The sequence below is a fragment of the Carica papaya genome, chromosome 4, assembly GCF_054855325.1.
Source record: "Carica papaya isolate Zhongbai chromosome 4, ASM5485532v1, whole genome shotgun sequence".
Taxonomy (NCBI): Eukaryota; Viridiplantae; Streptophyta; class Magnoliopsida; order Brassicales; family Caricaceae; genus Carica; species Carica papaya.
In genome coordinates, this window is record NC_142312.1 from 30,654,354 (window position 1) to 30,668,719 (window position 14,366).

A 14,366-nucleotide genomic window follows, 5' to 3' on the forward strand; every position below is an offset into this window, starting at 1 on the left:
AAAAAAAAAATAAACTAAATTAAATAAAAAAAGAAAAATAAGATAATTCATTTAAAAATTAAATTAATTGAATTTTATAATTTTGGAATTTAAATTCATAATTAAGGATAAGTTTTAATTTATAAAATAATTAAATTATGAATTTTTAAATGTAATAATTTAAAATCTATAAAAAAAAAGACAAGAGTACACGTGGCTGGTAATGATTGGTCGACGTGTCCCGACTGCTGAGTATCCCCTGAGAAGCTCCAAACCAATCATCTTCACTCCCCCATCCACCTCTTCCTCTCTGTCTCTCTCATCATCCAAAAATCTCCATAACAAACAAACTCACCGCTCTCGCTTATCTCCATTATCTTTTTCACCTTCTCATTTCTCTCCATCTCCTTCGACTTCTCCTTGTCTTACTGCTTCCATGGCCGCAGTGCTCGATTCCGTTGCTGTTACGCGCTTTTCCGCCTTGCCTATCGCAGCTCCGTCGGCTTCCTCGGCGGTTTCTTCCGTATCCGGTAGACGAAGATCCTTGACGAGGTTGCCGGAGTTCAAAGGCCTCAAGGTGACGCCTACTTCAGTTATCCAGTTCGTTAGATCGGTGCCGCAGGGCCCTAGTTCGAGGTCTGGACGCGGTGGACGAGTCGTCTGCGAGGCTCAGGACACTGCTCTTCAAGGTTAGCGTTGTGGATTTGTATTTTGATATCATCTTATTTAATTCCTGCTGATTTTGTTACTGTTTAATTACTCGAGAACTTAGAAATGGAAAATGAGAAATGTGAAGGAGTTGTGTGGGGGATTTAGTCTGTCAAAGCCTTGTAGTTTCTGACAGCTAGGTTTTGACTTGCTTTTAAATTTTTATGAGGAGAAATAGGCAGAGTGAAGCTGAATCTCCATTAAATTATTTGCTAGAACAGTATACGTATACTAAGACAGCGAATTTGTTATTCGTGAGAAAGAAAATGTTAACTTATCTAAGCTTATCAGAGGATGCTACATGCTACTGACATAATGAACCATTCAACTTCTGTAGACAGATATTTTGCTTGAAAAGCGGATTGTTTATATCTAACGGAATAAATCAACAATTTTTTGAGGGAGACAGAAAATTACTTTTGTCCAACATTTACTTCCCAAACGGACAGGTAGAGCTGAATGCCAACTATTTGAAGCTTGGCTCCGATATTCACATATAAGCTAAGCTGGATTCGTGATGAGGAGACTGAAAGGATAGTAAATCGGGGAAAGAAATGGAAGGAAGACAGAGTGTTTCCTGTCCTTCATGTGATTGTTATATAGGCAGGGTTTGGAAGTGAAGTAAATTGCATGCCTCAACCCACTTTCTACTTCATAGATTACGAATTAGAGCAAAAATGCATGGCAGCAAAAAAAGGAGGGGTTTGAGATGCACATGGAAATTTGAAGGTCCTTCGTTTTAAATTTTTTGTTCTTTTTCCAAGCATTTCTCACTTTTTTTTTTTTATAAATATTAGAAAAGGATAGCAGTTGAAAGAAGAAAAGTGAATTGTTCCCGTGTGAAAACCTTTGCTTCCACAGTTGCGTGGAGGAAATAGGTGCTTGTTCTTATTTTGTTGATTGGTAATGATTCTGAATTGGCTATTCAAGAAGTTTTAAGAACATAAAAGATGTTAAAGGCTTTGTATTAATATTTGTTGACAACCAGCTGTTTGTTTTAGATAGAATGAATTAGATGGATGCCCGATTAGCTAACAGGTGTTTAGTTTAAGCTCCCACCTCCTCTTTTTTTTTACCTTCAGTTAGCTAATAGAGCTTAATATTCTTGCTAGACTTTTACCTTTATGAACTATATTTTGGTGATTTATAAAGTCTTGTTGAGAAAGAACTGTTTGATATCTTGAATATGTAGATGAGGGCTCATTAATATAGAACCCTTCTATCTCTTGAGCTTAGAGAGAAGCAAATTCTGCACATATTTTTCTTACTGTAGTTGCTTATTAATATAAACTTGGGAAAGATTAGATCACAAAACTACCAACCTAAGGAAGAGGCAACTCTTAAAAATTAAGCAATCTCACATTTAGAGAAAAAAGAAACTGCAATTCATAAGGGGAAATAAGTTAAAAACCATGTCTACAAATGTCCAGGCGATTAACTATTCTTTCTTTCACTTGCTTCCATGTGTAAATATCTTATAAACTAACTACTAAATCACTAAAGCCTGATATTCTCACCTGTTGAGTATTTATATTTTGACCACTTATCTCAAAAAAAATTATCTTTTGACCACATTGGTCCAGAAAATCACTTTATCCTGTAACTGCTTGTCCTCAAGCATGAAGGTAGGTTTGCAGGAAGACGTAAGGCTATTTCCATAAGCTTTCTGCCGGTGATAATGTAACCCAATGGACAAGCACTTCGGAAGTCGGCCATAACTGTTGGCTCCGATACCATGGTCAGCCTCTATTACATGAAGAAGATTTGACCTTGTAGACATTTTGTTTTCTTGACTTTTTTTATAGCTTTTTACTTGGATGACAACCGGTGCCCTGTTAATATGATCCTCTCTTTCTTCTTCGAATTTCTTTTTAACCTCTGATGCCATTGTTAGTCCCACTTAACTGAGATTTAATTACGGGATGAAAGATCCGGCAGATAACTGGAATTCTCTCTGTACTTTATGGCCTTTACAACTTACTTCAACTGACTAGTAAGGGATAGTTGAGACGAGAAGTCTTCAATCTCTTGAACTCGGAGGCAAGAGAGAACCCTTGGATCTCTTGAATTTAGAAAGAGACTCCACTTTTATTGAGAAAAGTTATGCATGGGTTTTCCTTTGTATATGAATAGGCACTTCTATGGACTTATAGGTAACTTCCAATAACTGAAGAGTATCCATCTTTCCTGGGTTAGTTTCTAAGAGGTTATACTTGGAAGCGAGAAAAAGGTGTAAGGCGGCTGCAGGTCTACCAGAGGCAGGCACCCCACGCCCTGCACCAGCAGCATTGTGAGACACTGCTGTAGCTGCAGCAGATTGGTCCCACTACTTAGCTAATTAGGCCCTTAACTAATAAATTTTGGATTCGTTAGATTTTTGCCTTACTATTGTACTGCCTCTGGCCGATTCTGTTTCTGCTTTTATTGTTGTTGCTTTTCTATTATTGTCTCTTGTAATATTCTGTGAGGAAATCAGTAAAAAAGAGGGTGATTTATGCAGTTTGTACACATGACGAATAGTATGAAAAATCTCTAATCAAATCCCTAAATCTTTCAGAAATTTTCTCTCTTTCTCCCCTCCTCCTTGCCTTCCTTCTCTCCCACTCTCTTCTCTCCTTCTCTTCCCTGCTTCGGTTAATCCCAAGCCGTTCTCCATCAGACTCCTTGACTGACTGCATGTCTAAGAATTCTGACAGAAGGTTAATTAATTACTCTCACATGTTTATTGATGAAAACTCTTAGATATATAATAGCATATGTTGATGAAAATAAACAGATTATTTTCTCTTATCTTTGCAGTGCCTTCCGTCACCGATGCAACCTGGGACTTGGTTGTTATCAAGTCTGAATCACCAGTTCTCGTTGAGTTCTGGGCTCCCTGGTGCGGTCCCTGCCGTATGATGCACCCTGTTGTTAGTGAACTGTCAGTTCAATATGCCGGGAAGCTCAAATGCTACAACCTTAATACCGACGAGAACCCCGCAATCGCAACCCAGTACGGGATCCGAAGCATTCCAACCATATTGATCTTCAAGGATGGTGAGAAGAAAGAGACAATTATTGGTGCCGTTCCTAAATCCACCTTGTCGACGAGCATAGAGAAATTATTGTAGAGATGGTCTAAGAAAGATCATCATTGATGGAACCCAACTTTTCGTATTAATTTGCTTATTCCGTAGTCAACTATCAGTACTAGGGAGCTCCAGCACTTGGCTCCCTTAGTAAACTCTCACTTGCACATGTATAGGATTCTGTTCCGCCTTCGCCTTTTTTTCTCAAGATAGCTCATAAACGTTTAAGATCGAATCTTCTTTTACCGGTTTAATATCATGTAAATGTATCGAGTTTTACATTTGTTCTTACGTGGATATTGATTTCTTGCTTAAAGAACAATAAACAATCCTGAATACTCCAATAAACTTGAAGAACACGAAATCAATCTAAATCTAGTATTATAAAAGTACATAAATTATTTGTTTGCTAATTTCTCAATTCAAAAATCTCTCTCGAGTTTATCTCATTGAATCTAATTATTTTACCAGATTCGAATTCAACTATTTTCAATGATAGTCCGTGATTCGAACCAAATTCAAATCATACGATACTATTAAAAATGTTTGTAAACATATATTTGACTAATAAATTTCATGTTGCGATGCTAGAAACTATAAGCCTGGCTGGCCACTGTATACATCAAGCTGACACGGCTCCGCCATAAAAATCTGTCGCTAGCAGGCTGAGGTTGGGAGTGCTTGTAAGTATCATGCTTCACTTCATTTTCATGCCTTTGCTTTTAAGCCATTTCATATACATACAAAGTAATGATGGTTCAGTACTGTTCTGGTGTACCTAACATAGATATTTTTGTAGTGTTCTTATTGACCATAATGACTTTTTTTATAAAAAAAAAAAAAAAAAATAGTGTTTTTAATTAAAATTAATATTAAATTAAAAGAAAATTAAGAAATTAAATTTTAATTACCATTAAAAAATAATAAAATAAAGTAAGAACAATTTTTTAATTTTTATAATTTTTTAATCCTTGCCATGAACTTTGTTTATGTCCAAAGGGAGGTGGGCAAGCATTATAGGCTAAGAAGCTTCCATTGGGGTCAAATTTTATTGGTCAAATCTACCACCTTTTTGCTATTATTTTTATTAGTAATGTAATTAAATCATAAATTATAAATAAAAATATAATATTACAACAATATGTATTCATTATATTTATCGTAAAATTATGTATAATTAATCCAAAGGGTGTATTAGTTTTCATAATTTAAAAAAAAAAATTGAATATGTTAACATTTTTTTGGAAATTTAATATTATTAATATTTATATTATGAGTGTTTAAAGTATTATTAGAATAATTATTTTTTTTAATAAAAATATGTTATATATTTAGTAAAAATAATTATAAATGTATAAATTAATTACACATTTATGTATATATTATACATAATATGATATATATATATATATATGTGTGTGTGTGTGTGTGTTTGTGTGTGTGTACTTATTATTACCCACGAGAGAAAACGAAAAAAGAAATACAATTTGAACTTATCCATTTATTTTACTATACTTATAATCATTATTAATTCACTTATCTAAACAAAATATGGAAAATAATTATGACATCATATTTTCAAATTGGGTAAAATAATATTTGCCACTTTTAAAAGTTTTTGTACGACGTGCTTATTTTATTTTTCTTAAAAAAAGGAAAAATAATAATTAATAAAAATCTAAGTTGTTAATTTTTTAATATTTTAAAAATTACAAACCAAATATAAAATTATTTATTATTTTTTTTTTTTTACCCAAAAGGGATTTACACGTGTGAGGTAACGTACGTGCGAAGCTTCCACATCGGTGCCGACGGAGATTGGTTGTGGATGAGGTTATCCCTTGTCACGCGCGACCACTGTATTTTATTATTTACAGACCATAAATGCATACAAATATAAGATGGTTGTATCTATCTCCCTCTCTATATAGTATAGTTGTATGTATCATCCTCCGCAATTTGCTCTCGACCGTTTCTTTCTTTCAGTTTCACATCGCTTCCTCTATCCATCTCTCATCGTCCTCGAGGATTAGTTTCGAATCGATCAGATTTGGCGGCACCCTCATTTCAAGCTCTTTGTTTTTAAAGGCCATCTCAGTTTGCTTCTTTCATCTCAAGCTCGTCCATAAAGTAAGTTTCTCTCTCCTTCTCCGTCTCTCTTTTTTTTTCTTTTTTCTCTTTGTTGTTTATTTCCACGGCTTCCTTCTGTTTCTAGGTTTTCCTTTTGATTCGATTTTGATCCATATCTGAGTTCTTCTTGTCTTATCTCATCGTTTTCTTGTTCCATTTTCGATTGAATTTGGAAGAAAGAGAGACGATTTCTGGCTTGCAATTGATTTTTACGCTTACGCTTATTTTTTCTGATAAATATTTATTATTTTTGCCATATCCGGGCCCCTGTTTGGTTTCCGAGAAAGCTAGGGTATAGAGACCGAATTGAATTTTGTTCGTTGAGGATGTTCGTAAATGTTTAATGGAGATTTTTTATTTTCTATTGTCTGTTGTAGCAAAAAATCCTTGTATACCCTTGTTCTTTAGGTTGTTAACCCAAATTCGATGCCGTAAATCTGTTTTCTCCTGATCTACAGTTTAATTTCTTAACTTCGATAAGTCGCCATTAAAAATCTTTGCTATGGACATAATGAGCATAAATTAGCTTAATGTTTGGTTATGAAGCCTCTGATTTTCCCACCTCGTTTCCTTTAAGTTATTCTTTCGCACATTTGAGAATGACTATGAACCAGGAATTACTCGTTACAGTTATGTTAATCTAACTTACTTGAAGGAATAAATCTAGGAATAATCAGATGATGTTTTTTTTTTTTTTTTTTTTTGTCTTTGAGAAATATGATAAGATGATCTTACCTGAAGGAATTGAATCTTTTTGCTTAAGTTGAAGGTTTGGAATAAAATTTATATCTTTCTCTTTTTCTATATTTCAGAATTCAAAACGAGATTCCCATCAACCTAAAAGGCTTAATTAGGATTATTTTCCATCTTTCAATATACCTTGTTGTTGTAATAATTTTCTATATTATTTTAGGATGTAAATAAAAACGGGCATGATTTTCTCATTGGTGATGTTGGAAACGAATAGAGTAATTATTCCACCTAGTTTTATAGCCTATAAATAGGTCAACATCTGGTAGGGAATTTGAAGTACTGACGATAGTTAATACAGAATTCTGTCTTAAAGCATGTGGGAATAACAGCTCTTTGAAAGCTCAAGTTTTTATCTGAATTTGGAGGTGGTGGATGAAGAAGAGTAAAGAGCTTCAGGTGCCCATTACAATTTATGCTGCAAGCATTTCTAGCCATTGTTCTTTTGCCTGCCTCTGTTTTTGGTTGGTATAAAAATAGGTGGGGTGGGGCGGGGGGGGGAAGGTAAAGGTACTAATTCCTTATACTTTGGTGGGTCTCTTATCTCTCAAATAATTTTATTTATTTGCAGCCAGTCTGGCCAATTGTCTTTATGCTATTGTCACTTTCAAACATTTAATTTGCAACTACTGTCACCTATTTGATCTTATTTATTTGCTTGAGATGCTTAGGAAATTATCTCTGTGATTTAGGAGGGTGCCATGGTCAACTTGATTTAGTTGAAAATAATTTGATAAATTCATCATTCAGATCTTCCTCTCTGTTATTTGCCTTTTTTTTTTTTTTTTTTATGTTGAGATGTGACTTCCTTAGTTTCTTTCTATCTCTCAACTTTTTCTTTAAACAAACAGAAAATACACATAATTTTCTTTAGCAGATATTTGGAGAGAGGTGTGTGTTTTATGGAATGTTCTTGGTCTTTTCTTTTTTGGTGGATATATTCACACAACAAATCTATTTGTAACTTCATTTCTGAGAAAGAACAAATTTCTTTAGCAGGTTTGTGCATTTAGCCATGGAGCAAAACTTATTTGAGCCAGATACTCACTATGAATCTGATGGAGATGTTTCACTCAAGCACAAATGGAGTCCCTTATCGGGCCCTGCGAGGATTCCAGAAAGTGATAGCGGCTGCTTTGATTGCAATATTTGTTTCGATTCAGCACAAGACCCCATAGTCACACTCTGCGGTCACCTATACTGCTGGCCATGCATTTACAAGTGGCTGCAAGTACAAATCTCCTCAGAATCTGACCAACTGTCGGGGAACAACTGCCCTGTGTGCAAGGCTAACATCTCTATCTCCTCACTAGTTCCCCTCTATGGTCGTGGCATTCCCTCTTCCGAAATGGGATCCAACAAACCCAACCTGGATATGACTGTACCACGTAGACCAACTCCTTCTGGGCCGAATGCTGCGCTGATTACATCTACATCTACCTCTACGTTGCCCTCAAGTGATCACCTCCGTCCGAATTTTTTCCACCCATCGCACTACCAGTCTTTTCATCAGTACCCTCCGTACTTTTCTCATCCTTACACTGCCATGGCATCGACTAATCTTGGTGGCACGGCAATGACAAGTTTCTACAATCCAACAATTGGTATGGTTGGAGAGCTGGTATTTGCCAGGATGTTCGGGAGCTCAAATACAAGTTTATATGCCTATCCTTCCCAGAATTCGAACACTCTTGTCAGCAATGGTTTGAGGATGAGAAGGCAGGAAATTCAACTTGACAAGTCACTTAATAGGGTTTCAATCTTCCTATTTTGTTGCATCATTCTGTGTCTTCTCTTGTTCTGATAAAATTAATTTTGGCTTTGGTCTCTGTAAATATGAGGTTGAGAAGTGAAACTCTTGAGGAACAAAGATGTTGCTGGTAGAATGGTTTGCTAGAAATTTGTTAGATTCGAATATTTGTGTGTATATTGTATATATATATATTTATATATATATATATATATATGCGTCAGCTGTTATGTGATGATCATCATATGTTGATATAATGATCTGCAATTAATATATGCTGATTATATACATATATAAATTGTATGTGTCTTCTCCAAGTTTTTTAGCATAAAATTTTTGAACATTGTTATTTGCATGAATGATAGATGTCATGGCATGTATATATAATATAACGTATGTATATATAATATACGATCATTTTCAATAAATATATATAGAATACACATGACGTCTCCTGTGCAAGAAGTATAATTATTGTAAAAATTAAGATCTGAGGAGAAACATCTATAGACATTAAACAAGCAGTATCTGGTGGAATTAATGCCAAACTAACAGATGAAGCTTCCTTTACATATATAAATATGTATGTATATGTTTGAATATGGTGTACTACACAATATAAATATCTGTTTACTATTCATATAATTGAGACCTTTGAGAAAACCTTTGTTTTCTCAACCATCTTGTAGCTTGAAACGAAGTACTTATAATATATGTATATATACACGTATATGTCCTTGTAAATTATATATATATATATATATATATAGATACGTTTAACAGAAAAACCAGAAATTCAGGGCTTCTTGTCACTTTTCCATTTTCCGCGCATGAAAATATTGACTGATTAAAATCATGCATCTATGTACTCTGTATTATATACATTTATACATATTGAATATGTATTAATATATATATATATAACCATATAAAGGGATTTATTGTATGTGTGTGTATGTAAGGAAATTATGGGGAGGTGAAACTCAAAATTTCTCAGCTGGGTTTCCGAATACCTAACAAATTAGAGAGAAATTCATGACTGAATATATAATTACATCTCATTTACACTGTGCATAAAACAAAATACTGTAATATATGTATTCACAAAATCTTGCAATTATCACAAAAAGCAATTACTTTTATAAACCTTAAAAGAAAAATCCCACGTTAACTAGCTACAAACATATACATACATACATACATATATATAATTAATGTGTATTACACCGACAGATACGACTTTAATCAGATAAGCAGCTCCCATCACATGTCAGTGTTCTTCTGTGTCTCAGAATCCCGCCCATCCCCGTACATCACTCTCTCAGCCGTACTTTACAGGTACTGAAATACTTAACGCGGTTTACAAGATAAACTCTTTTCTCTTTGTCTTAATTATATATCTCTTCTTATTTACTTCAATATATATATATATATGTACATGTATGTATGTATATACGTTGAAAATATTTATAAAGAACGAAAGTACATGTGCTATCTTATCATTAATTTTGCTTATGAGAAATATAATCACCGACAACCGCGTAAAGGATGTATATAAAATGGAGACCTACCTAGCTTGTTCTCCCTCCAAGAAAAGTTCGATCTTTTTCACTTTGATCAGTAGTTAAGTATAAAGGATATACATCGGAGAGAGTTCGTTGCTGTTTGGTTGCCGAGAAAATGGTACCAGCTGCTATTAATATCTTTCCTTTCTGCTTAATTATTATTATTAGTTTGCTTGCAGAGGGGATTAATGGTTGGATTAATGCTCATGCTACTTTCTATGGAGTTAACGATAACCCCACCACCCTTGGTACGTTGGTTTCCATTATTAATTTAATTCTTGTGTTTTGCATAAGTAATTACTTACTAATCATTTTTTTAATTGGATGATATGTAATTTTTTATCTTATGAATGTATAAATTTAAGTGCTATATATATATATATATATGGGTTTATATATATATATATATGCATTTTTATGTGTTTTTTATTATAAAATTATATTATATCTAATTATTATTATGATTTATGATTTTGACCTATGCAATATGACGATGTTTTCTCATATGTATGTTCATCTGAAACTTGATTGGGATTTAATGAATTGATCATATATAAATATATATATATATATATAGGGGGAGCATGTGGGTATGATAATACAATGCATGCGGGATTTGGAGTGAACACGGCGGCTTTAAGCGGCGCACTATTCGAAAACGGCGGAGCCTGCGGCGGTTGCTACCAAGTGATGTGCAACTACAGGGAAGATCCCAAGTGGTGCCTTCCCGGCCGTATCGTCACTGTCACTGCTACCAACTTCTGTCCATCCAACAACAATGGCGGCTGGTGCGACCCTCCTCGCCACCACTTCGACATGTCCTTCCCGGCCTTCCTCCGCATCGCCCGCCGCGGCAACGAAGGCATCGTCCCTGTGCTATACAGGAGGGTGAGTTGCAGGAGGAGGGGCGGAGTGCGGTTCACCATGAGAGGTCAGTCGAGCTTCAACATGGTGATGATCTCGAACGTGGGAGGCAGCGGCGACGTGAAGGAAGCGTGGATAAGGGGGTCAAGGACAAGGACATGGGTGGCTATGCGGCGGAACTGGGGAGCAAACTGGCAGAGCTCCGTGGATCTCCGAAACCAGAGATTGTCTTTCAAGCTCACTCTTGGCGACACCAAGACAATATCGTTTATCAACGTTGTTCCATCTTCATGGCAGTTCGGCCAGACATTTGCTTCTCATCTTCAGTTCTCTTAACTTAAAGAAAGAGACAGAATCAATCATGTCTCAGAGCAGGCCGTGTTTTTTTCTTGAAGACAAGGGTGTTATTAATTAATTATCCTACATATATATATATATATATATATACGCACACACACGTGTAATACTATTTTTGTGAGGGCACAGCTCCAGAATGGAGGAGATGATGCTATATATATCTGTTGTAATTTGAATAAATTTATATTAGTACAAGTTACAAGAATTGTTCTTCCTAACTATGTATGAATAAATCGTCCAAATAGATTGTACATAGACATATATACATTGATATATATATATATAACTATGAATCGCACATTCTTTATCATATTTACATCAAATAGTTTTTATAATCTCCATCATAGACTTAAGAAAAGAAAAGAAAAGAAAAGAGAAAATGATAATCGAAGGCATAGAAGAGAAGCGTGATCCTAGTTTAGATCTACTTTCGAAATCACTATTATAAATATTTTTCTACACACGACACGATTTGAAAAGAATTTTGTTTGTCATAAAAAATGACGAACACAACCTGAAACACTTGTTATACTAAAGAGTGTCCTTCATGGTGGAACAAGAAGGCGTCATTAAGTTATCATATTGAATTGAACTGTCCATTATAAATAAAGATCTTCCACCGTAATTGCAGATACTCTTTCAAGAAGAGAATACGAGGATGCTAAGATACTAAAAGTATTCGATACTTATATACATTATTTTTTTACTTAGTAGTTACTCACTAAATTATTGGTATTGTTTCATTAGTAGATTGTCATTTAATTTGCAATAGAATTTCTTTAGATACAAATAGAGTATTGTTATAAGCATCACTAGTATCATAATTCAGCTATACGATGTCACTCAAAAATCAATACCACCTATGAACTTGACAAATAACATTTTTACGAGCTCAACATGAAGAAACAAGTAATGCAACATTTGTCAACGTCCACATATCGAATCTTCTGAAACCGCTACCCATTCCTTTTCGAGCATGGATTCATATATTTTTGGATTTATTTCAAAGAACAACTTTTCAAGTTTCAAAAAAATGACACTATATTATTGTTGGTAGATCCTTTCATCAACTATAGGCACTTTATTCTATTATGCCACCTATGTACTGTCTCTAAAGTAGCTTGCTGCTAGATAGAAACCATACACAAATTGTAACACCAACAATTTTCTTTTTGGTGATTAAAAATTAATAAATATAAATTTTTATTAATTTATTTTTTATTATTCTATTTTATTTTATTTTATTTTATTTAAAGTAAAAAAAAATGAAATAAAATTTATGGACGATTTAATTGAAAATAATTTTGGAGAAAAGATGTGAAAATTTGGGTTCTGATGGTATTTTTGAAAGAAAATTCGAAAAATATGGGTCAAAATACAATTTTAAAAAGTTTTGCCATGTTAGACGTCGGGTCAGCAGCCCGAACCAACTAGGACGCGCCAAGTGGCAGAGAAGCTGACGTGGGAGGCCACGTAAGCGATCCACGTGCGTGCGATTAAACGGCTGAGGTCCGTTCCCGCACACACTGACAGCCTAGATGCGCTCTCTCCCAAACGCAATCGAAAAGCTAGATTCAAACGCAATCGGACGGCCTAGAGTAAATCACAATAGACGACCCAGATTGGATCGCGATGAACGATCTAGATTCACTCCCTATTTAGTCACGATCGAACGGTTCATATCAAACGCGATGGATGACACAGATCAAAAGCGGATGGATATAAATAACCTCCATCCGCACCAAACCCTAACCCTAGCCATCAGAACCCCTCACTGGAGAAGACGACCCAGCCGCCGGGAAGCCGACCGCCGCTACACCGGAACCCTTTCCAACCGCCAAAAAAGGTAAAAAACTTTTTTTTTTGTATGAAATTCAATTTTAAGCTCACCCATGACCAAATCGGAGTAAAAAGAACAGCCAATTGGCCGAAAAATACTGGTGAAGCCCGACGACGGCGCCGCGGAGAATTTCTCAAAATGCCTCCGATGAGGCCCTTTTCGATTCCCGTTTTGCGTAATTTTTCACTATTGTAATCACCATTTTCTTTTCTATAAGTTGACCGAAGCGAAACACACAACTGCAATGTGAGCTAGATGAGCCACCGTACCGGAGAGCCCCGCTGCCGGTGAGTTTTAGTTTTTCGTATTTTTTTCAGTCAACCGAGACCCTCTAATGTGTTTGCTCACAGGAATCGATGCAAATTTGGCCGAATTCGGCTAAAAATTGTCGATTCGAGGCGGACCACTGTCGCGGGCGACGGCGCCGTCGCCGGAACACAGCAGAGCCGCCGTGTTGAATTTTCGAAATTGGCCGAGTGGGACCTAGGACTTATTTTGAGTTTATTTGGAATATTTATAGGTATTATAAGCGCGTTTTAGTTCCCAGAGAAAAATTCAGGGAAACCAGGGACTGCCCATAGGCACAGTAAACTGTTTAGCTTTTCGGCGTCAAATGGAATAAGGATCCATCACCCTATTCTCTATCATATAATTAAAGTTTAAATAAATAATAATACAGTATTTTGTATAAATTAAATAAATGTGCATAATTAATTACGGATTGCTAATGGAGCCCGAACCGAAAATTGTTCTCTGTTGATTTATTTTACGGTCTAAAAGCAGTATCTGATATATCCATTTTATAATTTAAATGCATGTATTGCTGCCTTACCTAACTACTGTTTGATTTGGGATTTGAGACATAATTGCATTACCTAATACATATTTATTTGTTTATGTGATTATGTTTGATTTGGTAATAGAGACTAAAAGAAAATAAAAAAGTGGTGTGATTAAATAAACAGATGGAACGATAGTCTTACTAGATATTCTAATAGATGGACGTTGTCTCATACCGGACGGGGTATGGAGACTTGGTAATTTGACACTCATACTGGACAGGATATGGGGACGGCCCGCTTCACCCTCATACCGGACGGGGTATTGAGATTTAATGTTTTAGCGCTCATACAGTACGAGGTATGGAGACGGCCCTATAATTGAGATTGTTAAAGGAAATGGTTCATGTATAATAATCCATATGAACCTCTATGGATACTAGTAGGCTGGTGAAAAGAGAAACGGTTATGATTTGGTCTATTGTTAATGGATATGAATTTATAATATGTTCTATGTTGCTGATTGTTCATGAAGTTATAATCTGTATGGTATTATTGTCTCTATAGGTTGTT

At 35.2% G+C, this 14,366-nt stretch overlaps 3 protein-coding genes across 6 annotated transcripts; all 3 read left to right on the top strand.

Annotated features, from left to right (window-relative positions):
• The first annotated feature begins 278 nt into the window (after nucleotides 1-278).
• Nucleotides 279-4,049, top strand: LOC110812306 (uncharacterized). The gene is made up of 2 exons (XM_022039045.2): nucleotides 279-668; nucleotides 3,487-4,049. The coding sequence occupies exons 1-2, from the start codon at nucleotides 416-418 to the stop codon at nucleotides 3,798-3,800; spliced, it is 567 nt and encodes a 188-aa protein (XP_021894737.1). The 5' UTR covers nucleotides 279-415; the 3' UTR covers nucleotides 3,801-4,049.
• A 1,560-nt stretch (nucleotides 4,050-5,609) lies between these two features.
• On the top strand, nucleotides 5,610-8,705 carry RMA3 (RING membrane-anchor 3). Of its 4 annotated transcripts, none has more exons than XM_088218947.1 (3): nucleotides 5,610-5,888; nucleotides 6,940-7,037; nucleotides 7,635-8,705. In XM_088218947.1, exon 3 carries the CDS (start codon nucleotides 7,654-7,656, stop codon nucleotides 8,440-8,442), a length of 789 nt encoding a protein of 262 aa, XP_088075073.1. In that variant the 5' UTR covers nucleotides 5,610-5,888; nucleotides 6,940-7,037; nucleotides 7,635-7,653; the 3' UTR covers nucleotides 8,443-8,705. The 4 variants fall into 4 exon arrangements, with proteins under 4 accessions (XP_088075073.1, XP_088075072.1, XP_088075071.1 ...); XM_088218946.1 differs by having other exon boundaries at nucleotides 5,611-5,888; nucleotides 7,638-8,705; XM_088218945.1 differs by lacking the exon at nucleotides 6,940-7,037 and having other exon boundaries at nucleotides 5,613-5,888.
• A 1,254-nt stretch (nucleotides 8,706-9,959) lies between these two features.
• EXPA12 (expansin 12) lies at nucleotides 9,960-11,392 on the top strand. The gene is made up of 2 exons (XM_022038970.2): nucleotides 9,960-10,201; nucleotides 10,531-11,392. Exons 1-2 carry the CDS (start codon nucleotides 10,069-10,071, stop codon nucleotides 11,151-11,153), a joined length of 756 nt encoding a protein of 251 aa, XP_021894662.2. The 5' UTR covers nucleotides 9,960-10,068; the 3' UTR covers nucleotides 11,154-11,392.
• The last annotated feature ends 2,974 nt before the right edge of the window (nucleotides 11,393-14,366 follow it).